General features: G+C 47.7%; 1 protein-coding gene across 1 annotated transcript; it reads left to right on the forward strand.

Annotated features, from left to right (window-relative positions):
* The first annotated feature begins 21,271 nt into the window (after positions 1 to 21,271).
* On the forward strand, positions 21,272 to 22,682 carry LOC123133637 (BTB/POZ and MATH domain-containing protein 2-like). Its single transcript, XM_044553082.1, has one exon. The coding sequence runs from the start codon at positions 21,348 to 21,350 to the stop codon at positions 22,479 to 22,481; it is 1,134 nt and encodes a 377-aa protein (XP_044409017.1). The 5' UTR covers positions 21,272 to 21,347; the 3' UTR covers positions 22,482 to 22,682.
* Positions 22,683 to 24,872: the final 2,190 nt, after the last annotated feature.

Here is a 24,872-nt window from a genome sequence, read left to right on the forward strand (position 1 = left end):
ATTATTTATCAAAGCACTTTCATTAAGCCAAAATATTTACTCTACTTGATTAAACTACTTCATGCAATCAACCTATAACTAAAGTGAGCATAACAAGCATGATAAAGTAACTAAGCATTTAATCATAATTATTTAACTATTTTAAATGCATGAAAATAAGCTCATATTCAAGTAGAGAATCATAGATATTGAGATGACACTATCCAAATGTTATTGTGGCTTGCCTTAGTGCAGAGGAGGTTCACACTCCTCCTGGATAGCTTCAAGACAAGTCTCTCCTTTTGAAAATATTTAAAAACCACAAAACAAAATATCAAGAACCACTCTAAAAATCACCAGAAATTCTAGGCAGCAAGGAAAAATCCACACTTTGGTGTGCTGCTAGAGTTTTCTGTAACAAACCAAATGCAAAAAGAATCAACTCATTTGGACTTATAGGCTAGGAGAAATTCAAGGTCAAAGTTCTGGTCAAAATATTTGAATTAATTTGAATAAACAGAAAATCCAGGGGGGGTGACGTCGATGGCGTAAAGCCAAAAGATGCCTCCACTCGTACCGCTTCGGGTGCGAGTGGAGAGGCTGATAGTGGGCCCCATTAGTCAGGAGAGAGGGGAGGGGGAGAGAAACAGAATGCGGCGGTGTTTTGCCGGAGCTCACGCCGGTGAAGAGTCCTTGGGCCAAACTGGAGGGATAGAAATGGAGAGGAGGCTACGGCACACCTACATGTACCTGTGGCACGACGAGAGACGGCCGGAGCTGCTCGCAATCAACCTTGCAAGCAGCAACGGCAGCCGGGTCTTGCCGGAGAGGAAGAAGGCGACGGCGAGGGGCTGTACTAGGGGCTCTGCAGCTTCGGGATGGCACCAGAGGGGCTCCAGGGACGTGCCTAGGTGGTTGGTTGGGCTCTAGGAGGTCGGGATGGGGTGGCTGAGCTACGGGTGTCGTCGGCGACTCAAGTCGGGCACGGCGGCCAGAGGCCTGCCCGACCGGGCTACGGCTGTGCTACAGGTGTGTGGAGGTTGGATGGTGTTGTGGGTTGCTCTGGAATGGAGGGGAGGGCTGAATTTACATCCAGAGGGGGAAGGGGGTACGTGTCGCCGCCGGAGTTCTCTGGAAGACGGTGAGAGGCGACGAGGGGCGTCAGTGAGGGAGCGAGAAGCTCAGCAATCACGTCGAGGCTGTCCACGCTCGCGGACGAGCACAAGGAGGAGGGGGAGAAGAAGACAGGGGCACGGGTGAACTGTGGCTTTTGGCCGTGATGCGCCCATGCTCGCTGCGGCGTCTCCGGCGTCGCGATCGCCAGGGAGAGGTCAAGGGCGATGAGACGAAGGGGGTGGCGCGGTGGGGCAGTCGTCGGCAAGTTCTAGCTCGGGCACGCGCCGAACAGAGGCACTGGCGTGACGAAGAGCACGTCGAATGCATGCCAGGCCCCATATCCACACGCGGTCACCGCCCTGGCATTGCCAAAACGATGCCCATATGCTGCCAAACCTTGTCTGGGCTAATGTCCACGCAGTGTTAGGTCTAAGAAAGGTGAAAACTCAAACCCAGGCCGACCAGAAGTGACTCAAGCTTGCTGGCAAGTTTTTGGACAGAAACTTGGTTGCCAAGTTTGGTTAGCTTCTAGAAGGCCATTAGGGATGATCTCCTGGGGTTAAGGGTTTCTTACGAGGGTGTTTAAGCTCAAGAAAGATCAGCTCCAAAAGATTAAGGAAAAATGCACTTGTTGTACAAAGTGCATTTTTGGGCCAGAAAGGAAAAGAGTTTCTGTAGCAAAAATATTACAAAAAGACATGCAATATTTTTACTCAGGGAGGTGGGCCAAGGTTCACAAAAAATTCAGGAATTATCTCAAGATTTTTGGAGCTATGAAAATTGGGGTTGCTTTGAAGCCCTAATTTCTGAAATGAGGTTTCGGAAAGAAAATGAATATTTTCACTTATGAAAAATATTCAATGGGCCATTCTAGGGTTTTACAAAGAAATGGAGTTGGATGAGATGCAGATGGGTCACTTGGGTGAAAGTCAAGGGCATGCCCAGCCACCTTTATGCAAAACTAGTTGCATGTCTGTCAGTGGAACCGGTCTCATGAACGTGGTCATGTAAGGTTGGTCCGGGCCGCTTCATCCAACAATAGCGCTGAATCAAAATAAGGCATTGGTGGTAAGATGTATGACGATCACCGCCCATAACTCTTTCTGTTTGACTCGTGCATATCATCTACACATAGACCTGGCTCTGATGCCACTGTTAGGAAATGTAGCATGCAATTTCAAAAAAATTCCTCACACAAGATCTATCTAGGAGATGCATAGCAACGAGAGGGGGAGAGTATGTCCACGTACCCTCGTAGACCAAAAGTGGAAGTGTTTGCTTAACACGGTTGATGTAGTCGAACGTCTTCTCGTTCCGACCGATCAAGTACCGAACGTACGGCACCTCCGAGTTGTACACACGTTCAGCATGATGACGTCACTCGAGCTGTTGATCCAACAGAAGGTCGAAGGAGTAGATGAGTTCCGTCAGCACGATGGTGTGGTTACGGTGATGGCGATGTGATCCGCCCAAGGCTTCGCCTAAGCACCACGAGAATATGGTCGGAGGCATAAACTGTGGAGGGGGCGTCGCACATGGCTTGGAGCAATTGGTGTGTGTTCCAGGGGAGCCCCCCAAAGGAGGGAGGAAGAGGAGGTCGGCTATAGGTGCGCCCCAAGTGGGAGGAGTCCCACTTGGGCTCCAGTAGGATTCGCCCCCCCCCCTTCCTTTTATCGGAGGGGGAAATGGGGAAGGAGTAGGAGAAGAACAAGGAAAGGGGGGCGCCGCCCCCTCCCTAGTCCAATCCGGACTCCTCACTGGGGGGCTCCACACCTATGTGGGCTAGTTTTCCTCCCTTCTATGGCCCAATATGGCCCATATCTTTCCCCCCGGGGGGGGGGTGGTTCCGATAACCCCTCCGGTACTTCGATATGTACCCGATAAACTCCGGAACCGTTCCGGTGTCCGAATACTATCTTCCAATATATCAATCTTTACCTGTCGACCATTTCGAGACTCCTCGTCATGTCCATGATCTCATCCGGGACTCCGAACAACCTTTGGTCACCAAAACACATAACTCATATAACACATATCGTTCGAACGTTAAGCATACGGACCGTACGGGTTCGAGAACTATGTAGACATCACCGAGACACCTCTCGTGTCAATAACCAATAACCGCTATGTCAACATACGTTATTCCCTTTGTCATCGTATGTTACTTGCCCGAGATTCGATCGTCGGTATCTTCATACCTAGTTCAATCTCATTACCGACAAGTCTCTTTACTCGTTCCGTAATGCATCATCCCGCAACTAACTCATTAATCACATTGCTTGCAAGGCTTCATATGATGTGCATTACCGAGAGGGCCCAAAGATACCTCTCCAATACTCGAAGTGACAAATTCTAATCTCGATTTGTGCCAACCCAACAAATACCTTCAGAGATACCTGTAGAGCATCTTTGTAATCACCCAATTATGTTGTGACGTTTGATAGCACACAAGGCATTCCTCCGGTGTCCGGGAGTTGCATAATCTCATAGTCGGAGGAATATGTATTTGACATGAAGAAAGCAGTAGCATAAAACTAAACGATCATTATGCTAAGCAAACGGATGGGTCTCATCCATCACGTCATTCTCCTAATGATGTGATCATGTTATCAAATGACAACATATGTCCATGGTTAGGAAACCTTAACCATCTTTGATCAATGAGCTAGTCAAGTAGAGGCCTACTAGGGACACGGTGTTTTGTCTATGTATTCACACATGTATCAAGTTTCTGATTAATACAATTCTAGCATGAATAATAATCATTTATCATGAATAAGGAAATATAAAATAACAACTTTATTATTGCCTCTAGGGCATATTTCCTTCAGGAGGAAGGAGGAGGAGCCGACTTGGGGAGGGTATCCCCTTGGCCAAGGTAGATGAGTCCCTCTCCAACTCCAATTCAGCCCCCAAGCTTGTCCTACAACCTTGTTGGGTCCATACAGCCCATTAACATTCCCCTATGAGGCCTTTAGCAAATTATATTGGCACATAGCCCCTAAATAAATACTAGGGGGCTCCAGGTAATTACGGGGGCCTTCCAATTTTTGGTATGCACTCATTCAATATTCGCCTCCATCCATCAATTTGGACGTGTCCATCTGGTAAAGCTACAGTCGAGTTTGTGCCTTTGAAATTGGTCTTCTCATGGCAAATAATTGTCATCTCACCTTGTACATCCATCACCACAAGCATAACACATATTGGCAGCTTCTGTTCAAGAACATAATAGTAACATAGTAAGCACTGTACTTTATTCAAGAAGAATATATGAAAAATATGGACTAGTGGCACAATATTGAAAAATCTTACCATGCATTTTCTATGAATGTTGGTACTGCTCAAGGTGTGGACTAGTGGAACCTATCGTGTATCATTACGACCAGCTCTGTAAGTGCCCTTAAGCGACTGAACATCATTAACAAAGGAGACAAGGTAATTCTTCTCCTTCCAGATAATAACAGTATCACAAAGAGGTTAGGGGTGAATAACTAGTATTTTAAATAATTAAGATAGATTATTTGAAAAAATTGTTTAAGAAACTCACACAGAGGAAGAATTGGAATCATGTCAAAATCCACTCAAATGTCTTGATCATTTCAAGGAAAGCTGCCAATATCAAAGGTTATATTCATACCAGGCTTAAATCCGTGGCCAATCCTCTCCAATTAGGACAAAAGTATGTGTGGTCTACGTGATTCTAGATTGTAGCTTGGAAAATGAACCATGTTTGCTTTTGAGGTAGCAGTCCTCTCAGCCACCTCATCCATCAAGTCTCCTAAATGGAGCTTACCAAGGACAAAAGGCTTGCATAAGAGGGGATGCACTAGTTGAATTATAAAAACAGAAATTACATGTTAATGTAAGCCTTAAGGCATGCTTAATTAAGAAGGAAATATGTGCAAAAATTATTAAAACAAATTACCATATAATATTTGTAGCCCTCTTTAAGCGTGAATTCCGTAGGCCTGGGATGGTTTCTCCTGCTGAATCAAACCGGTCTGAGAAGTTTCACTTCGCGGTCACACGCTCAGTGTAATTATCGACAACTCCCACTTCTCAGTTTTCGTGGAGCCGGAGGTTTCCAACTCCATGACTCCACGAAATTTGCACGCACAGAATCCCCAGCATCTCCTCCATAAAGCCAGGAGTTGGAGAGGTCGAGTGAGATCTGGATCAGGAATTGATGGAGTTGAGAGTTGGAGGGCTCCCGAACAGGCCGGTAGCATGACATTTTTTGTGAATTAGACCATGGCATTTTCATCTTATGTAGCATGCCATTTTTTTATTAATTTAGACCATAGCATTTTTACCACATATATCATGGCATTTTTAATAATTAGACCAGGGCATTATCTTATGTAGCATGGCATTTCTATTATTCATACCATGGCATTTTTATTATAATTAGACCATTGTTCAAGAAATCATCTGATTCAGCGATTTATCGTTCGATTTATCGCTTCTCGGGGGGTGACCGATAAGATTATGCCTTATCTTCATCGTTTATCGTTTGGGCCGATTTGTCGCTCTGAGAAGCGATGTATCAGGAATCTACCGAGAAATCGTTCCTATTCCTAGCACTATGGTTATCTTAAAGAGCATGGCACCTTTTTGTAGAGCATGGCATTTGTTTCATAGAGCATGGTACTTCTATTTTAAAAGTATGGTATTTTTTTGCAGAACATGCTTTTTTCTTTGTACAATCATGGCTCTTTTATTTTAAAGAGCATGGTTTTTTTAATTTCAAAAAGGTTGGCATTTTTCATAGACCATAACATTTATATTCTTTGTAGATCCTGTCAAATTTTTTATTCTTTGTAAATCATGGCAATTTTTTTAGTAAGAGCATGACATTTTTATTATCAATATACATTATGTTTTTATCAATTACATGGCACTTTTTTACAATATAGGAGCAGGCCCATAAAATGACATTTTTGTGTACAAGCATGGTATTTTCATTTTTTAAATAGTATTTCATTTTTTATGTTAAAAGTGTGCCTTTTTTATATAGATCGTGGCTTTTTTATTGTATTAGAGCATGGCATTTATTGTTACAAAAAACATGGCATTTTTAGCATATAGTGGTATTTTTCCTCTGTGTATGGAATTTGTTAGGTACACAATATCACAACGACTTTCTTTGTGTGCATAAGACATTTCTAAGTTTTAGATAGACTAGCAAAAAGGCCTGTGTGTTCCTACGGGTTGAACATTGGCCATGTCGGCCGCTCATACATGTAAACGTGGCAACCTAGAGGCTTCTCCCTATACTCAGATTAATCTAACAATATTCAGATTGCGCAAAGTGCAATCAACATGGAATTTTTCATCAGTTGTGGGAAATCCTAAATCAAACTTCTAGTTTAAACCCATTTAATTAAATTCAAATGAGTTTCTATTTTTCCTGGATCAAGCACATTTTTGTGAATCCGGAAAAAATAGCCCCTTACTGAAACCATTCCTAACCCTCTCTCCTTTTTGCCCTCTCTCTATATTTAATAAATTGAAATAAAGAGAATAAGACAGAGAGGAGCAGCAGTCCGCCACGCCGGCCCAACCATCCTCGTAGCCCACCTAATCCCTATCACCTAGGTACCCCGATTCCCACTCATCTCTCTCCCTCTCGATCCCCTCGGCGCCGCCACCCACACACGCACGCGTCACGTCAAGAGAGGAGCTCCTCGCAAGTCGCAACCCGATCTCATGGCCTGCCACTCGACCTCGGCCGCCGCGCCATCGGCTGACGCCAGCGAGCACACGGCCCCTCCGCACGAGCCCCTTCGTCGCTCGGCCTCCTCTTCGGCTCCTTCTCTACCTCTACTGCGACGCCTACGCCGTTCCTAGCCATCGGACGAATGCGCTCGACCTCCCGTGTGCGAGCGCGCGCCCGTTTTTGTTTGGTAAGAAGCGAAACGTTCCAGGTCGATTAAAATAGGGACTGCGGGTTTAATAAAGAAAAAACATAAGGAGTATTTCACAAAATGTCCGCGATGGTGAATGTGCTTTACTAGTAGGTAAAAATAAAGATATGATCAATTTGTTTTTTTTTTGCCCAACTAGACAGGAACGAGAGAGCAAAAAGTTTTTGCCAAAAATCACTAGTTAAGGAGTACATGTTGCAAAGACCACTCCCACTTCCCAGCTTCCGACAAGGGGCGTTGTACATGTGCGCCACTTGTAGCAAACTGAGAGTTTTTCCTTTTTTACATAGATTCCTTTATTCAAAATGGTTTATTTCTTAAACCGTGCATCCAAATCTCGAACCGTTTCACCGTTGGATTTCTTGCGTCAAGATCTTCAAAACTAAATCCCATGTTTATAGGTTTTGATGAACTTTTTTTGACGAAAAAAACCAGACGAAAAACCAAACCAGGAGCACAGGGTTTTTCCCTTCCAAAAAAGGCACGCACGTGCCTCTCGCAGAATCATAATCGTGACTCTCGCGGAAGCAAAACCATGCCTTTCGCGAAAAAAACATGTTTTTTTTCGTTTCCGAGGCGGCACGGCCGTGCACTACTAGGAAAAGATCTACTAATGGCGCACCGGTTTTGCCTACTAATGGCGCACTACCGGTACGCCATTAGTAGCACGCCACTAGTATTTTTTACTAATGGTGCACCACTGGTGCGCCATTAGTATCTGGTATACTAATGGCGCACCACGCAGTGCGCCATTAGTATGTAAGAACATGCGCCATTAGTATGCCTCCCGGGGGGCCATACGTAACCATGTGCTTTGTCATACTAATGGCGCATGATTGTAAACCTAACGACCAGAGTTCGATCCACGTCGGGGACGAATTTCTGGAATTCTCATGAGGGATGCTTCTTCTATATCAATAAAACCGTGGGTGCTAGTGCCCATGGAGTTTCATTTTTTTTTCATACTAATGGCGCACTCTGAGGTGATGCGCCATTAGTATCCTTTGGCATACTAATGGCGCACCTGGAGGTGATGCGCCATCAGTATGAATATTTGTTTTTTTCCTTTTCTTTTTGCACAGGTTACAAAATATATTATTGGACAAAATATAGACAGCAGCACACAACAACAACAGATTCATCGAATACAATAGAAGATTAGTCTCCGGATACAATTCATCATATTAGTCTCCGAATTCAAAAGATCGAACGAAGATAAAACATTACAAGTCTCAAGACCGCGAGTATCGAGTTTGTCTTCACATTACAAGTCGATATCGATCATCTAAACTACCATCACATAGAAGAGAGCTGCGGTCATCACGATAAGCATCAACGCGATCAAACTGGTCTTCATCCGGTTCCTCCAACGCTCCCTCCCCTCTCCCGCTAGATAGCGGGCGTATCTGGATTCGGCCTCCGCCCTAGTGGTGTACCCTTTGTAACTGTTACCGCTGAAATGATGAACCTGTCTCCGACACTCCTCCCAGTCGTCATAGACTCCGGGAACCTTACCCTTGTACAAGCCAAACAAAAGGATCGAAAGAGAAAAGCAAGACATTAATAGCATGATTCATGGTCCTGCTAATAAATAGCATCGATTACATCTAAGTTGAACGAATGTCCAAACCAAAGAGACATACGAATTCATAATTACAACATGAGCCAATCAATGTTTCAGAACTACACATCACTACTTTCGACTCGACTCATCGGACTGGAGCGTGGATGAAGCCGTCGTCTATCATGATGGTCATGAAATCGCGGTCGTTGTCACCCTGCATTTGTAGCATTCCATCTATCTCACTGTTGGACGGTTGATATCTGCGGAAGAACTGCCCCGAAGTATGAAGGACATCTTGATGGATGATGTCCGCAAACTCCGACTGGATGCGAAAGAATTCTTGTCTGAGGTCCGCGTCCTGGGTTGCCGACAACCTCGCGGCCCAATCTTTGAGACTATCTGGTAGCAGAAGGTGATGATGGTCCCTTACGATCGCCCGCATGTGATGGAGGGCGTAGTAGGCATCCTTCTGACCGCCAGGCGGCTGCTTGACACAGCAGAACTTTGTATTGTGTGAGAAGGTGTGCTTGCCGTACTTACGAACTGCCTTGGTGAAGGTGCCTCCAGATTTGGCGTAGCCGGGGAGAACATCATGAAGAACTTTCTTGACATTTGTGTAGTCTATCTTGGAGTTACGGTTCGGGTCAAAATACGTGGCCATGGAATATTTCGGGCTTAGGAGGATGAGTGTGCAATGTGTGTCACTGCACAGAACACGGAATGTTAGAAAAAAAAAGAACGGTCGAAATCTAAGAAATCATATGTTACGGGGCGGTTAAGGGATGACTTACTCGGAAAAGTAAGCCACAAGGAAGTTATCCTTATCTGGGTTTGCCAGAATGACGCCTTCGAGGTGTGAACTCGCAACTTGGCGGTCCCCAGCGCTGCTCAAGTGCTTGGCACGCATGTAGAAGGGGTCGACTATCACGATGTCCGGGGTCTTGTCTCTAATGATCCACATCTCCATACTTAGCGAAAACAGCCGAATGAAGGTGTAGTGCAGCGGATGAAGGTTAAACATAGCAAAGATGTCATCAAACCGCAGGACGATCATACCCCTGATGTCGCCATCCACAAAGCCCTTGCCCTCTGGCACCTTGGCCACGAAAACCGGGTATGCCACATCATTCTCTCTGAGACGCCGCTTCTCCAAAGAAAGAACATTGTCGTGCAGACTCCGCATAGCGCCGGTTGCAGCATTGAGCATATTTGGTGGTAGCATCGCCCTACCCGCCACATGCACCCTCCTCGAGATGTCCTAAGCACGGATCGAACTCGGTGCCGGCTGGCTCGCACCGGCGCCCTTGTTAGTCTTTCGTTTCCGTCCCTTCTTCTTGATCTCCTGTAATGGGACCGAGTTCTGCTCACAGACCGCCTTCTTGAGAGTGTTGGGGATGATAATATTTCGCACCTCAGCTATCTGAGGCTCGATGAAGGCGGGAGCTGGAGGCGTCTCCTGAGAACTGAACGCCAGACGACGCCTGTTGCAATTGGATTTCTCTGCCGTATTAGCTAGATTGTGGTCGTCTTGGTTGGGTTCTTGAGAAAGAGGCCCGCAGAACTCGTTAGTGTACCCATATTCGGCAAAGTACTTATTGACTTTGGTAAATGTACCATTGTTGTTGTCGTCGTCGTCCGGATCCTGTGCCATAGGGATGTCTGTATCCTGTGCCATAGGGATGTCCGGCATAGGGATGTCCGGCAGGTCCGGTAGCGTTGCGGCGTTCTTGCCATGGCTTGGCGCCGGCACGATTGGCGGTCTTGTCTGTGGGGTGGTGTCCCCCGCCCCCAAACGAATCTGGCTCTTCGGCCAAAGCAGGGGCCAGTTTACGCAGGCGCTGAGGGTCATCTCATCTTCTTCGTCGGCCCCAGCGGGTCGAATCGAAGGTAACAGCTCGTCGCAGCCTGGCAGCACCCGAACCACTTCAACCCTATACACTGTGGGTGCCATCGGATTACCGTGGAACATGCGGTTGCCCGGTTGAACGATTCTGTCCTTGGCGACATCGACCAACTCGCCGCCCACGAAGTGCAGAAGAGTGCAAGGAACATCGGCGGCGCCCTGCAAAAACATGTAGGGCGTCAGGGATGCCCAGTCAAAGGCAAGGAGATGAAGTCATAAGCCAAGAGGCTTAATTACCATGATGCCGTCGAGCTCGGCTAATGTCGAGGCACCGCCAACGGCAGGCGTGCAGCTGACGGAGGGGGCGCTTGCTGGCGAGGTGCCGGCCGGCGTACACCCGGGTGCATTAAGCTCCAATGCCCGTGCTGGCGCCGGAGACACGAATACCGCCTCCGCCGGAGACACCAATGGCGCCGCTGGAGACACCAATGGCGCCGCCTGCGCGCTGTGCGAGTTGCTAGCCGTGAAGCTGGGAACTGGGGGAGGCCCCTGTTGGCCGCCCGCAATCCACGTCGTCAGCCCATGAATCAACATAGGCACCATGGCGTTGAGCTTCGTTCCCAGTTGTTGTTCCACTTGCTCTTGGACAAGCTCCGGAATCCGCGCCACTTGTGCCTTGAGTGCTTCAACCTCGCGCGTCTGGCTTTCCGAGCTGGTCTTTTTCTCCTTCCGCACACCAGCGGTATAGTATGACCCCCATTTTGTGTACAAGCCTTTGCCGGCCACACGACCAGCTGATGTCGGCTTAGTGAGCTTATCCTTGTTTTTCATTACGTTCAACGCCCTATTTAAAGGGGTGTCGAAAGGGGAGCTCTGAGACGCCCCCGTGCTACTGCTTTCAGTTTCCTGCGAAAGGAACATGAACCATTTAGAAATATTGGGGATTAATTAGAGTGCAACCATATGGAGCTAATTACGCGGGGGTGTATTCCTTACCAGAACAAGCTCAAGCGCCCTGGTCTTCGGATCCGTGGTAAGCTCCTTTGTTATCGGGTCCTCCTTGTACCGGGCCCTGACAAAGTTCCTGGTCTGCTTGTCACCGCTGTATTTCTCGAAGTGGGGCGGTAGGCCTTGCTCGGCGCGCTCCGCGTCCTCCTTGTCCCATATAGGCTCCGCCACTCTGTAACCGCCGAGACCGAGTTTGTGTTCCCCTAAGTTCAACTCCCGCATTTCTTTCCCCCACTGACTTGATTCGGAGGTTGCGCTGCTCTCGCACTTGATCTTGAACTCCTTGTAGTCATCTTCCCTGATCGAAGAATATTTCGCCTTGATCTTCTCATAACTATCACCTTTATCAATCATTCTCTTCACCGCGCTTCTCCAAGTAGACAGGGTCGTGCTCATCCTTGTGAGGGCGACATTGTTCACTTTATTCCCTGAGAGACGTGTGTTTTTAAAATCGGCAGGGAACTTGTATCGTTCGTCCAGCTTCGTGAAGAGGAGGTTGCACAAATTCCCTCGGTCTTTATACCTAAGGTTCTCGGTGTTGATCAAGACGGTGGTCCGGAGAATGCACCCGAGCTGAAGCGAGTACCCCTTGACTATATGTTTGGGCTCCGTTGGATGCCCGTCGGAGTCCACTTGAGTAAATTCCTCCTTGAGGGTGCTAAGCATATTCGGGCGCCGGTCCTTTCTTTGCTTCTTCGGTTGGCTACCATCAATGTGTGTGCCGCCATCATCAGTGGTGGCATCCTCGGCGGCACCATCAGTGGTGTCATCCCCGACGCCACTAGGGGTTGTGTAGTCAGGATCGGTGTCTTCCGTGGTGTCCTCATAGCGGTGAGGTTGTTCCTCCATCTCCTGGGACAGCTCCCAGAATTGCTTGCCGCCCGAACCACCGGCCTCATCGTTGTGGGCCATGTTTCGCTCTAAATAGGAAAAAAGTTTGGTCAAAAAGTTGGTTATTGTCAAGGAACAAGATCATGGTCTCATCAATTAGGGTTTGTCGACACCGAGGCATCCTAAAGCTAAGCTTTTATCATTTAGGGTTTGTCGACGCCGAGGCACCCTAAAAGCCTAAGTGTACATCATTTAGATTCTCATCGACACCGAGGCACCCTAAAAGCCAAGGTTTCATCATTTAGGGTTTGTCGACGCCGAGGCACCCTAAATGCTAAGTTAAGTTTTCATCATTTAGGGTTTATCGATGCCAAGGCACCCTAGGTTGGGCCTAATCACTTGGCACTAATCACTTGGCTCTATTGCCACATATGTTGGGTTTATCATCTAGGGTTTATCGATGCTGAGGAGAATTCTAAGTTGGGCCTAATCACTTGGCTCTATTGCCACCTATGGTTTAATGTAGCAAGAATAAAGGGGCAGTTGATCCTACTTAATTAAGTACTAAGATACCCCGGCCCATGCATTAGTAGCAAGTACCCCATATGTCCGATATTTAGCAAAGTCATGCTAAAATTCACGGAAAATTTCAGCATGACCTTTGCTGAAAATAGGACATATGGAGTACCAGAATTTTCCGAAACGGAAGTTAATCGACATTCCGGCAAACTCAAGGGCCTCTTGGGGTACCTACAAAATCATCATGACACAATTGTCGGAGACAAAACCCAGCCACAGACCATATGGTCCTCTACTTTCATATGGACAAAAATCAGCTCAACTTATGTGAGCTTCCATTCCAGATATAATAGGTCACCTAACAAAAAATCATCAATAGTTTAGCAAGTCTGTACAAACACAGAAAGAATAGAAAGTTTGCTGCCTATTCAAACACAGAAACAAAACACTACTTGAAACTTCTGCTACATTTGGACCATGGCAATTTACTTTCATGGAGCATGACAAATGTATTTTATAGATCATGGCATTGTTTTTACTATATGCACCATGGCAAATTTATTTATCTTTTTGCAACATGGCAAATTACTTTTGCACCGGGCCATGGAAAATATAGTCTATGCATCATGAAAATTATAGTGTATGGATCATGGCATTTTTTGTCCTACATTTTTACTCTATGGATCATGCCAGGAAATTATAGTCTATGCATGTTTTTAATCTCTGGATCATGATCCAACAAAATTGCCATCTCCCATGGCAAATATAGCCTATGCATCATGGAATTTATACTGTATGGATCATGGCATTTTTTGTCTATGGATCATGATCTATAGTACATTTTAGTCCATGTCATTTTCTGAAACATATTTTTGCCATGGCAATTTTGAATCAATAGACATACTTTTCAAAAGAGGCATGATCAAATTCTGGTGCCCTTGACTTACTAGTATTTATCTCTTATGACTGATGAATGTGCATTGAGTCCAGAAGCAAAGACTCTACAGTGAAATGAAAAAAACCTTGGAAATATATTTATGGTAACTCTAAATGGATCAGAAGGTGCAGATGCACTTGTAAAAAAAGGTATGCATTTGCAGCAGCTTTGTTCTGATTATGACACCATTCTGTTAAGAAGGCAAAATAACATTATCATCCCAATTCATAGTTGAAGTTGAAGACCCTAAGCTTTAAAATGCCAAGTCTCACTTACGCATGTTAACTTATTTACCAGTTCAGAACTATCACCAGAAAATAGTAAATCCACATTGACCACATAATATTATTTTTCAACCACTCAGTTTGTCCTTGACTGGGACACTTGAAGCACAAAACAGAATTGAGAGTGCAGACCCTACCTTCCTAGCGGACCCTACCTTATTCTAAATGGCTCTTGTGATTTTTTGAGAGTGCAGACGAATGAGATTAGCTTAACTAAATTATCTTGCAATTCCATTAGAGACTACAGCAGCAGCAAGAAAGCATCATGGTTCAAGTTATGCAACTACCAACCTGTGTTTTATTGAAACAGAAGAAACTTAGCTTAAGTACATCATCCTACTTTTTTGAAAAAAGTACATCATCCTACAACTTCCTTAGAGACTACGGAAGCAGCAAAACGCATCATGGTTTACGCTTTGCAACTACCAAAATGTGATCTCATGCGAAAAAAGGACAGTAAATTGTTCAGCATAGCATCATGTTTCAGCTTACACAAGTACCTAAATGTAAGTGTAACCCATTGTTTAAAGGTTTCAGAAAAAGGATTATGAGAAAGGTCACCCATCGATGTGATTCAGATTGCAGATAGCAAAGCAAATCAACTAGCTAAAGACCATAATGATGCAGACCCTAAACCAGCAGCGCCACTAAATTAACTAGCACTATTTTCTTCCCCCAAGAAACCCACAAACATTTAACATAAGCATCAAATTGGTCACCCAAATTACCCAAAACACATAAGAAGAGTAGTTGAGACTTCAGTCTACATGCTACAGCACCCAGGGCGCGGGAGGTGCACATGACAATGAGGTAACGGTCCCACAAAGCATGGCTGGGCGTGGCCCGAGCGTAGTGGAGGCGCGGTCGCGGTGCTGTGAGCGTGCCTGGGCGGGGCCAAGGCGCGGCCCGAGCGTAGTGGAGGCGCGGTCACGGTGCGGTGAGCGCGCCTGGGCGGTGCCAGGGCGCGGCCAGGGGCCGAGAGGAGCACGGCCACGGGGGGCGGCAACCAGGAGCTGGGGCGCGGTGGTGCGACAGTCTACGGCGACGAAATCGAAGGGGGGGAAGGGGAACCGGTGCAGCTCACCGAGAGGAAGACGATGGCGAGCTCGTGCGGGGTCGGGGTTGACGAGGTGACGCGTATCGACGATGAGGCCGCGGTGGCCGGAGGTGGAAGAATACCTCGATCCGCATGATGCAGAGTCGTTGAGCTCGAACGGCTGGACGTAGATGACGTAGAAGAACACTGTAGAGCTCCTGGACTCCTTGGTGGGGTGCGGGGACGACGGTGGTCGTGGGGACGATGTGGTGTCGATGGGGACGACCTAGTCGGGTGAAGCAGCACGAGAGGAGGGGAAGTGGGGAGGTGCTAGGGTGTGGAGCGGTCGCGGGGGTCGTCGGAGCGGGCGCGGGGGAGCCAGAGCGGGTGTGGAGCGGGCGTGGGGGTCGTTGGAGCGGGCTGGGGGTCGTCGGAGCGGGAGCAGGCGCGGGGGAGGGAAGGGGGATCTGGCGAGGGAGAGGGAAGGGGGGATCGGGCGAAGGGGTATCCAGCTATAGCAATGGCGCACCACCCTGTGGTGCGCCATTAGTAACTTTTTTTTGACAGCAATGGCACACCCTCCTCTGGTGCGCCATTAGTAACATTTTTTTTCATTATTTCTTGTTGCATCTAATAATTTGTTTTTATCAAATTTGTTATTTTCTTGAGGACTAGAACAGAAGATATCATCAAATATCATCAAATTTTTTTTGAAAATATCAACAAATTTGTTTTTTATTTTTAATTGAAAATATCATCAAATTTGTTATTTGAAGATATCATCAAATTTTTTATTTGAAAATATCATCAAATTTGTTATTTAAAAATATCTTCAAAAAATGGGGGAGGGTGCGGGTGTCGGCGGCGGCGGTGGAGTGGGCCGGGGGAGGGTGCGGGGTGTCGGCGGCGGCGGTGGAGCGAGGGAGGGTGCGGTGGGTCGTCGGCGGCGGTGGAGCGGGGGAGGGTGCAGTGGTTCGTCGGCGGCAGTGGAGCGGGGGAGGGTGCGGGGGGTCGGCGGCTGCGGTGGAGCGGGGGGAGGGTGCGAGGGGAGCTCGGCGGCGAGGGGGATCTGGCGAGGGGGATAGCTATCGAGAGAGAGGGGGATCGAGATCGAGTGTCCTCATGAATATTCAATATTTTTTCATATTAAATATGAAAAAATATCATCAAATTTGAAAAAATATTCATGAATTCAAAAAGTGCCCATGAAATTTAAAAATATTCATGATATCAAAAAGTGCCCGAGAAATGAAGGCTACAATTTAAATACAATCGATCTTAGCTAGCTATCTGTTCACAATCTTCTTGCCCTTCTTTTTCGCAAATGGAGTTCTTCTGTGGAACGGACGTCCTTTAGGTAGGGTGGTCCTGCTTCTTCTTGTGGTGTGTGTGCTGCTACTTCATCGTCGTCGTCATGTTCGATCTTCGGGTCGCCGTACTTGTCGAAGTCTTGCTCATTGGCTACTCCATCCATTCCGATGATCTTCCTTTTGCCTCTCCTCACGACAACACGACTGGGTTTTGGCGGGTCGGTAATGAAGAAGCATTGGTCCACTTGGGAAGCCAGGACCCATGGCTTATTTTTCGCGGTGACGTTTGCGCCTGCGGTCTTAGATTTGGCTTCGGGTATAACCATGGTGGTGAAATACTGGTCTTCTTTTAGGACGCTCTTGGCCCATCTGACACGGAACATCGGGACCTTCTCTCCAGCGTAGCTCAGCTCCCAGATCTCCTCGATCCTTCCGTAGTATCTGTCCTTGTCGTTGCCGGTGTAGGATTTCATCGTTACCCCGGAGTTCTGATAACCATCGCTCTTCATGTCCTTGTTCTCGGTGTAGAATGTGTAGCCGTTGATATCGTACGCCTCATAGGTCATCAGGTTGTGCTCGGCACCCTGTGACAAGGCGAATATGAGTTGTTCTTCCGTGGAAGAATCCTCATGTAAAGGGTACGACAGAAGCTTCTGCTTGAACCAATGCGTGAAACATGAGTTGTGCTCTTTGATTATATCTCCGTCCGTCCTCTGTTGGCCTCGGTCATTGTACGTCTTCTCAATAAAGGTTTTGTGCTCTACCACCCAAGGATCGACCACGTCTATATGTTGTAGCGCGACTAGGTTTGCTCTTTTAAAGTCGGCGAGTCGACCCTCAAAGTCGACATGCATTTCGCGGCGACCCTCACGGTGACCCCATCCAGCGAGCCTGCCGAGGTGCTTGTTGACGGGCAGACTAACGGGGTTCTCGATGCCTAGATAATTCGTGCAGTAGAAGATGCACTCTTCGGTCAGAAAGCCCCTGGCTATACTTCCCTCTGGACGTGAAATGTTGTGAACGTATCCTTTGATGACACCATTCATCCTTTCGAACGGCATCATGCTGTGCAGGAACGTCGGCCCGAGTTGGATGATATGCTCCACGATATGGACCAGCAGATGCACCATAACGTCGAAGAATGCGGGCGGGAAGTACATCTCAAGCTCGCATAGTATCACCACGATCTCTTCCTGTAGCCTTATGAGTTGCCTCATGCCAATCGACTTCCGAGAGATGATGTCAAAAAAGTTGCATAGGCCAAATAGCATTTCACGAACGTGCGCGTCCATGATCCCACGGATTGCAACTGGAAGTATCTGCGTCATCAGCACGTGACAGTCGTGAGACTTCATCCCGCTGAACTTCTGCTTCGCTGGGTCTAGGTATCTGCTTATCTTCCCCGCGTAACCGTAAGGAGGTTTTACTCCTAGGAGGCAGGTGAAAAACTGCTCGATCTCCTCCTGACTTAGAGTGAAGCACGCGGGAGGGTAGTCATTTCCGGTCTTCTTGGCCTTTTTGCCTTCGCGGCGACTTTCTGTGTCCTGCTTCGCCTCATCATCATCATCATCATTAGCGTGAAGCTCCTGCCTAATGCCCATTGATTTCAAGTCTGCCCTTGCTTTCGGCCCATCTTTGGTCCTCTCTGGCATGTTGAGCAGGGTACAAAGCAGACTCTCACACACGTTCTTCGTGATATGCATGACATCAAGGCTGTGAGGCACACGGTGGATCTTCCAGTACGACAAGTCCCAGAAAACAGACCTCGTTTTCCATACCTTCAGCAGCGGCTCTGGCGCCTTTCGCTTCTTTCCCGGCTCTGGCGCCTTTTGCTTCTTTCCCGACAGTGGGCAGTCTTTCCAATTTTTCAACAGCTCGTCTATTTCCTCGCCGCTCCTCGTACACAGGCGTTTTCGGGGTTCGGTTTCACCATCGAACAGATCCTTGCGTTTCCTCCACGGGTCATCGTCGCGAAGCCACCTTCGATGTCCCATGAACATGGTTTTCGAAGACCCGGGATCTCTATCTAGCTGGCGATACGTTGTGTCATCCATGCACCTTACGCATCCAGAAAATCCGTGGACTACCTACCCCGCGAGATATTCGCAACCAAGATAGTCGTGCACCATCGTGAGCAATGCGGCTCTCATAGGGAAATATACTTTCTCTGCGGCATCCCACGTATTGGCTGGCGTTTTCCACATCGTGTCTAGCTCCTCCTTCAGCAGCCCCAGATACAGATTGTTGTTGTTCCCTGGTTGTTTCGGCCCTTCAATTAGCATACTCATGTGAATGTACTTCCTCTTCATGCACAACCAGGGGGGAAGGTTGTACATCTACACAAACACAGGCCAGGTGCTATGTGTGCTTCTCGGGCTGCCAAACGGATTGACTCCATCGGCGCTCGCGCCCAGCACGATGTTCCTTGGATCCTTACCAAATTCTGGGTATTCGAAGTTCAACGCTTGCCACTGGCTCGCATCCTTAGGGTGACTCAGCATCTTGTCTTTTTTATTTATCTCCGGATCATTTCCGTCATCTTCCTGCTTCTTCTCCTCCCTATCCGCGTGCCAACGCAGGAGCTTTGCTACCTTAGGGTCCGCGAAATACCACTGCAGACGAGGAGTGATCGGAAAGTACCACACTGATTTTCGAGGAGCTTTCTTCCTCTTCTTGTATCGAGTGACGCCGCACACCGGACATATGGTAGACTCCGTGTGCTCATCCCGATAAATGATGCAATTGTTCATGCACACATGGTATTTCACGTGCGGTAAATCCAGAGGACACACGATTTTCTTCGCCTCCTCGAAACTGGTCAGGCACTTGTTCCCCTTGGGAAGACGTTCGTGCCAGAATGACATGTTCTCGTCGAAGTATGCGTCGGTCATTTTGTGTTTTACCTTCATCTCCAGAGCCATGAGCGTTACTTTCAGGCGGGTATCCTCGGGCCTGCATCCTTCATACAATGGAGTAACCGCGTCTATCTCCAGTTGATCCAGCTTGGCTTTCTCTCGGGCGGCAGCTCTTGCGTTATTCGTCTGCTTGAGAAGCAACTCTTGAATATGAGGGTCCTGCACCCAGCCTCCATCATCGTCTGCTCCGGCATCTTCATCTTCATGATCATGCCCTTCGTCTTGATCTTCCTCATCATCATGTACGACATCTTCTACATGATGACTGTGTACAGCATCACCGTCGTGATCATGTCTTGGAGATTCTTCGCCTTCTCGCCCGCCCTCACCGCGGTGGTTGTCTTGTTGCCCTTCCTCATTTCTTGCCCGGCCCCCATGGACGACTTCATAGTCATCTTCATCACCTTGCCACCGATAGCCATCCATGAAACCACGCAAGAGCAGGTGGTCCCGCACCTGCCTGGAATCCGGGTCTGCAATAAGGCTCTTCAGCTTGCATCTTCGACACGGACATCTTATCTCCGTCTCGTTCTTTTGAAGCATCTCGGCCTTCGCGGAGCTCAAAAACCTATTCACGATGCCTTCGGTCATCTTGCGGACCATGGTCGCCTGCAGGGTAGAGCAAAACGATATTTTAGAACCAACAAAAAATTTGGCATGACCTTCTCTAAAAATAGGACCAAAAAGAATGCATAGTGCCAAAATTTTCGCCGAAACGGAAATGAATCAACATTCCGGCAAAATATTGGCAACTATCGCATTTCAAATACCGGTACCTGCAAACACAAACATATATGCAACACCACAAACATATGCAACATCACAAACATACTTAGATCTAGCTAGGCCACAAAAAGTGCATGTGCACGTTATTGGAGCGAGCTAGGGAGAAAAAAAGTAGATCTACAACATGAAGATAGCTTTCCCCTTACTTACCTATAAAAAAGGTAATTTCACCACTTAATTTTGATGAATCTATGGTGCAAATGAGGTGAGGAGGAGGAGGCAGCCGAAAGTTTGGAGAAGAAGGTGGAGGGAATGAAGTGGGGAAAGTAAGTGGGTAGGTGTGGCTATCCAAAATATCTTGTTGGGGTCCCAGGTTACTAATGGCGCACCACCAGCAAATGCGCCATTAGTATGCCTGCTTACTAATGGCGCACCTGCGGGTGGTGCGCCATTAGTAGTTTTGCAAAAAAGTAAAAAAAAATATACTAATGGCGCACTGTCTTCCTAGTGCGCCATTACTAGTTAGAACTAGTAATGGCGCACTTCGGTAGGATGCGCCATTAGTATGTATGTAAATATGAAAAAAAAAATTATTACTAGTGGTGCACCGTTTTTCTGGTGCGCCATTAGTGTCTTCCACACTAATGGCGCATCACAAACTAGTGCACCATTAGTATATAGTAGTGGCGCACTACAATCCTGATGCGCCATTAGTATGAATCCTATCTATAGCCCTTTTTCTAGTAGTGGTGCCTTTGGCGAAAGCACAACCATGTCTCTCGCGAAAGCAACAACCGTGTCTCTCGCGAATGAAAAAAACAACAGAAAATGCGTTTCTTTTTCGTTTCCAAGAGGCATGACCGTGTCTCTCATGAAAGCAAAACCGTGTCTCTCTCTCACAATGCGTGCTGATCGTTGCGAGCCTTCCGAAGGAGCGCTCGTTAACTAGTTGTTCTCAGTTTTTGTAGGCGAGGGAAGGTGTTCGCTCGGGTGTGCCGTTCCCAGCGAAGGGTGCCCTCCCCGTGGAATGTTTAGTTCGCTGCGACCACCTCACCTAGCGATCGATCGGCAGTTAATTGGCGTCTGTTACGAGGCTAGTCCGTGTTTGTCTCAAAAAAAAAAAACTAGTCCGTGTTCGGGATGTCAAAAAAAGAAGGTAGTCCGTGTGGTTTTGTAATTGATCGGGTCCTAATCTGTTTCCGTTACGTGTTCGTGCGACCGTGCGTGTATATATACCTGCACTATGGCGTGAGATTGTACCGTGAATCTGATTTTTGGTTGATGATAAAACTAAAGAAGTAGACGGCCAAAGTTTGTCGCGGGCATCTACTATTCGAGTTTTGTCGGGCATGGCTTTCGCTGGCGCATCTCTCGTCGCCAACGGCATGCTGTGCGCCTCCACCAAGTCGGCCGTCGACTCCGGCGCCGACAGCGGGTATCACTTGCTAGTTGTCGAAGGCTACTCGCGCACTAAAGAGACAACTCCCAACGGCAAGTGGATCGGGTCTCGTCCTTTCATTGTTGGAGGCCGTCGCTGGACCATCGACTACAGCCCTAATGGCGATAACTCGGAAGATGAAGAATTTATATCGGTTTTGCTTGTCCTTGACGAGGACATCAAGCAGAGCGTGAAGGTTCAGTATGTCTTAAGTTTCATCGACCAGCCTGAGTTGCGGGTGCCAAAGCACATACGCCAAAGTGAACCAGTTTGCTTCTACAAACAATGTGATGTTCATGGCCAGTTTAGATTCATGAAAAGGGAGGTTTTTGAAAGATCAAAACATCTCAAGAACGACGGCTTCGTCCTCCGGTGCGACCTTGTTGTCCTGATGTCGGATGGGGATACCGAGGAGCAGGGCGCCGGCACCAACGCTCTTCCGTTCAATGAACTGTCACCACCGTCCGACTTGCAGAGCCATTTTGGCGATCTCCTCCTGAGCAAGGAGGGTGCTGACATTACGTTTGAGGTTGGCGGCGACAAGTTTGCTGCACACCGGTGCGTGCTTGCAGCCCGATCCGCCGTCTTCAAGGCACAGCTCTCTGGTGCCAAGGATAAATCGAGTGTCGTCAAGATAAGCGACATCAAAGCCGACGTCTTCGCGGGCTTGCTTACTTTCATCTACACTGATGCAGTGCCCGAATTTGTTGACATGGAAGCAGACGATGACGATGATGAAGTTATATATGCAACTCGGCTGCTGCAGTTCCTCGAAGCTGCGGAAAGATATGATCTCCAGAGGCTCAAATCGATCTGTGAAGAGAAGTTGGCCGGTTTCATATGCGCAAAAACTGTGGCAGACATCATTGTCGTGGCTGAGCAGAGACAGTGCTGTGGGTTGAAGAAGGCCTGCTTGGAGTTCATCAAAGCCGACCCAAGTTTACACGCAGCTTTCGCGGCTGGTGGCCTGGGGCAGATAACCGGGACCCGTAGTCCCTCCCTTCTCAAGCGGCTGCTCTCCAAGTTCGGTTTGCTGAAACTCTAAAACGATTCTTTGTAATTTGTATATATATTTCTCTTCTAATTAGGTTAATATTCACTGATGTAAAAGATGGCCATGCATAGTATTGTGTTGATCAACCAATAGCTACTACTAGTCTACTAGCACTACTGTTCTAAATTTGTCTGAATATTGGAATGCAACAAGCTAATATATTTTCTATGTGCTTATCTTGCTTTCATTTGATCACGCATGGCTTCGGGTTGACATGTGGAGCTATAAATTTTTGTGTTGGGTGCATCCATGAATAACCTGCTTCCGACCCGTCCATATTTGCTAGCACATATGCTCACTTCTCCGATCTGAGGATGCATGATGAATTGATGATACGAAAATCCTAGACAAATCTCGTGGACAACCAAAGCACCAACACACATTTCATTCCAGATATGATTGTCGACATCATATGTACATACACTGTTTTTGGTTTTGGATTGTTTTCATGAAAATAGTCATGACTAAACTCAATTAGCTTCATCCTAGCAGTACATGACCATGCAATCCATGTACACTGTACATGGCACAAATGCTCAATACACGTAATATCCGCAGACGGTCAGGTGGCTAATACGGAGGAATCAATATACAGCTCGCATGCTGGTTTACATGAGTATATAATGTCTATTAATTTTACAGAGGGCATCATCAGTAATTCAGGATTGACGACAAAAACATATTCTTCTATAGCTACAGCCTAGCTCGCTGGCACTTATTTCCTGCCTTAAACTACTTGTGAGACACTACGTGCGCCTTTAGGACATCTCCAACGCTGACCCGCAAATTTCACCCGCATCCGTCAGCGGACAGGGGAACCAACCCGTGGACACATTTGCCCGAGACGGCCGTTTAACGCTGCCCGCATACATTTCAACAACTATTTGAACTAAACGGATGAAATTCATGAAAACACGGTGGATTCCATTCAAGTTCGGTCATAATTAACATGAAAAGGTCAATATTTCAACCGTTTAACTAAAAAACTAGAAAAAAAAAACTCTAAAACCCATAATGGACGACCACCTTGTAGGCGTGGCCGCCCTGCCCTGTTGCACTGGCGTCCATGCCATCGTCATCATCGTCATCCCTCCAGCGGTGGAACGACGTTGGAGGACTGCAGCAGCCTTGTCCGGTGGATGCCTGCCGCTCGCGGAGGAGCCGCCCTGACTCCTATTGCACGGTGTGGAGGGCCGCCCTGGCAACTGCTGACGTCGCCGGTGGAGCCTTGGCTGTGGCCTTGCCGCGGCTGGCGTTGGCGGGGCAGTCGCCAAGCGACCCTCCTCGCCTATCATGGCTAGCTCGCCGTCAAAGCGGCGGTGGCACATGGCGGCCGTCTCTGTGGTGGTGACAGAGCGGTCGAGGGCTCACTGGGCGGAGAGGTTGAGGTCGTTGAGGACCCAATCCGTCGTCATGTCTGTTTTGGCAAATACGGATCTGCGGCGGGCATTGCGACGGGCGTACCGCGCCAGCTACCTCGCCATGTGCTCCTCGTAGGAGACGACGACCCTGGAGCCCCATGGACCACCGCTGCTACCACCTTGGAGGTAGTGGAGGATGCGGCTCCACGTCTTCTTGGTTGCGGGAGGTGCGGCAGGGACGGCGGGGTGGCAAGGCAGGCCCGTCGTGACGGTGTACCGGCTATGCTAGGGGGCGGGGCGTCATATCGTCCTTGACCCGGCGTCCGCCGATCTGGTTGCCTCGGTTGGGCGGGGGCGACGTGGGCTTGTCCTTGACATCTGGATGACATGGTTGCGCTAGGGCAGGGTGACACCAACTCGTCCTTGACCCGCCGGTGCGGGGACACCGGCCCACGCTTCATGTGGTGTGGTGGTGGGAACGGCGGCTCCTCCTTGACGCTCGCCTACGATGGCGGCGACAGGCCCATTTGACGGAGTTAAATACTGATGTGATGCATTTGAATTGTTTATGTTTGTTTTGATATGTGATGACGTTTCAATTGTTTGAGAAAACACTTGGATCAATTGGCAATTTTATCGGAGAACTAAGTCTAGGGAATATGCTAGAATTATTATTATTTTAAATATAGGATTTTGGGGGATAACGAATATGTCTTGGAATTACAGGATATGAGTCTGCTATAGCTGCTCTAAGCAATGGTGATGAGTCTCTTGTGATATAGCTTCCTGAAGTTAGAACAAGAGTTATCCAGGCAGGCGTTTTGGCTCCCGAGAGCATTTGCTCCTGGGTGAACAGTAACTCGAATTTTTTTTATTACAAAACTCAGAAAAATCTGATTTTTTTAACACACCAGGGTTAGAGGGACAGTGGTATCCCCAACCCATCAGGGTTCAAGTCCTGGTACTCGCATTATTGCTGGATTTATTTCAGGATTTTCGGCGATGCGCTTTCAGTGGGAGG

This window comes from Triticum aestivum, chromosome 6B (genome assembly GCF_018294505.1).
Source record: "Triticum aestivum cultivar Chinese Spring chromosome 6B, IWGSC CS RefSeq v2.1, whole genome shotgun sequence".
Taxonomy (NCBI): Eukaryota; Viridiplantae; Streptophyta; class Magnoliopsida; order Poales; family Poaceae; genus Triticum; species Triticum aestivum.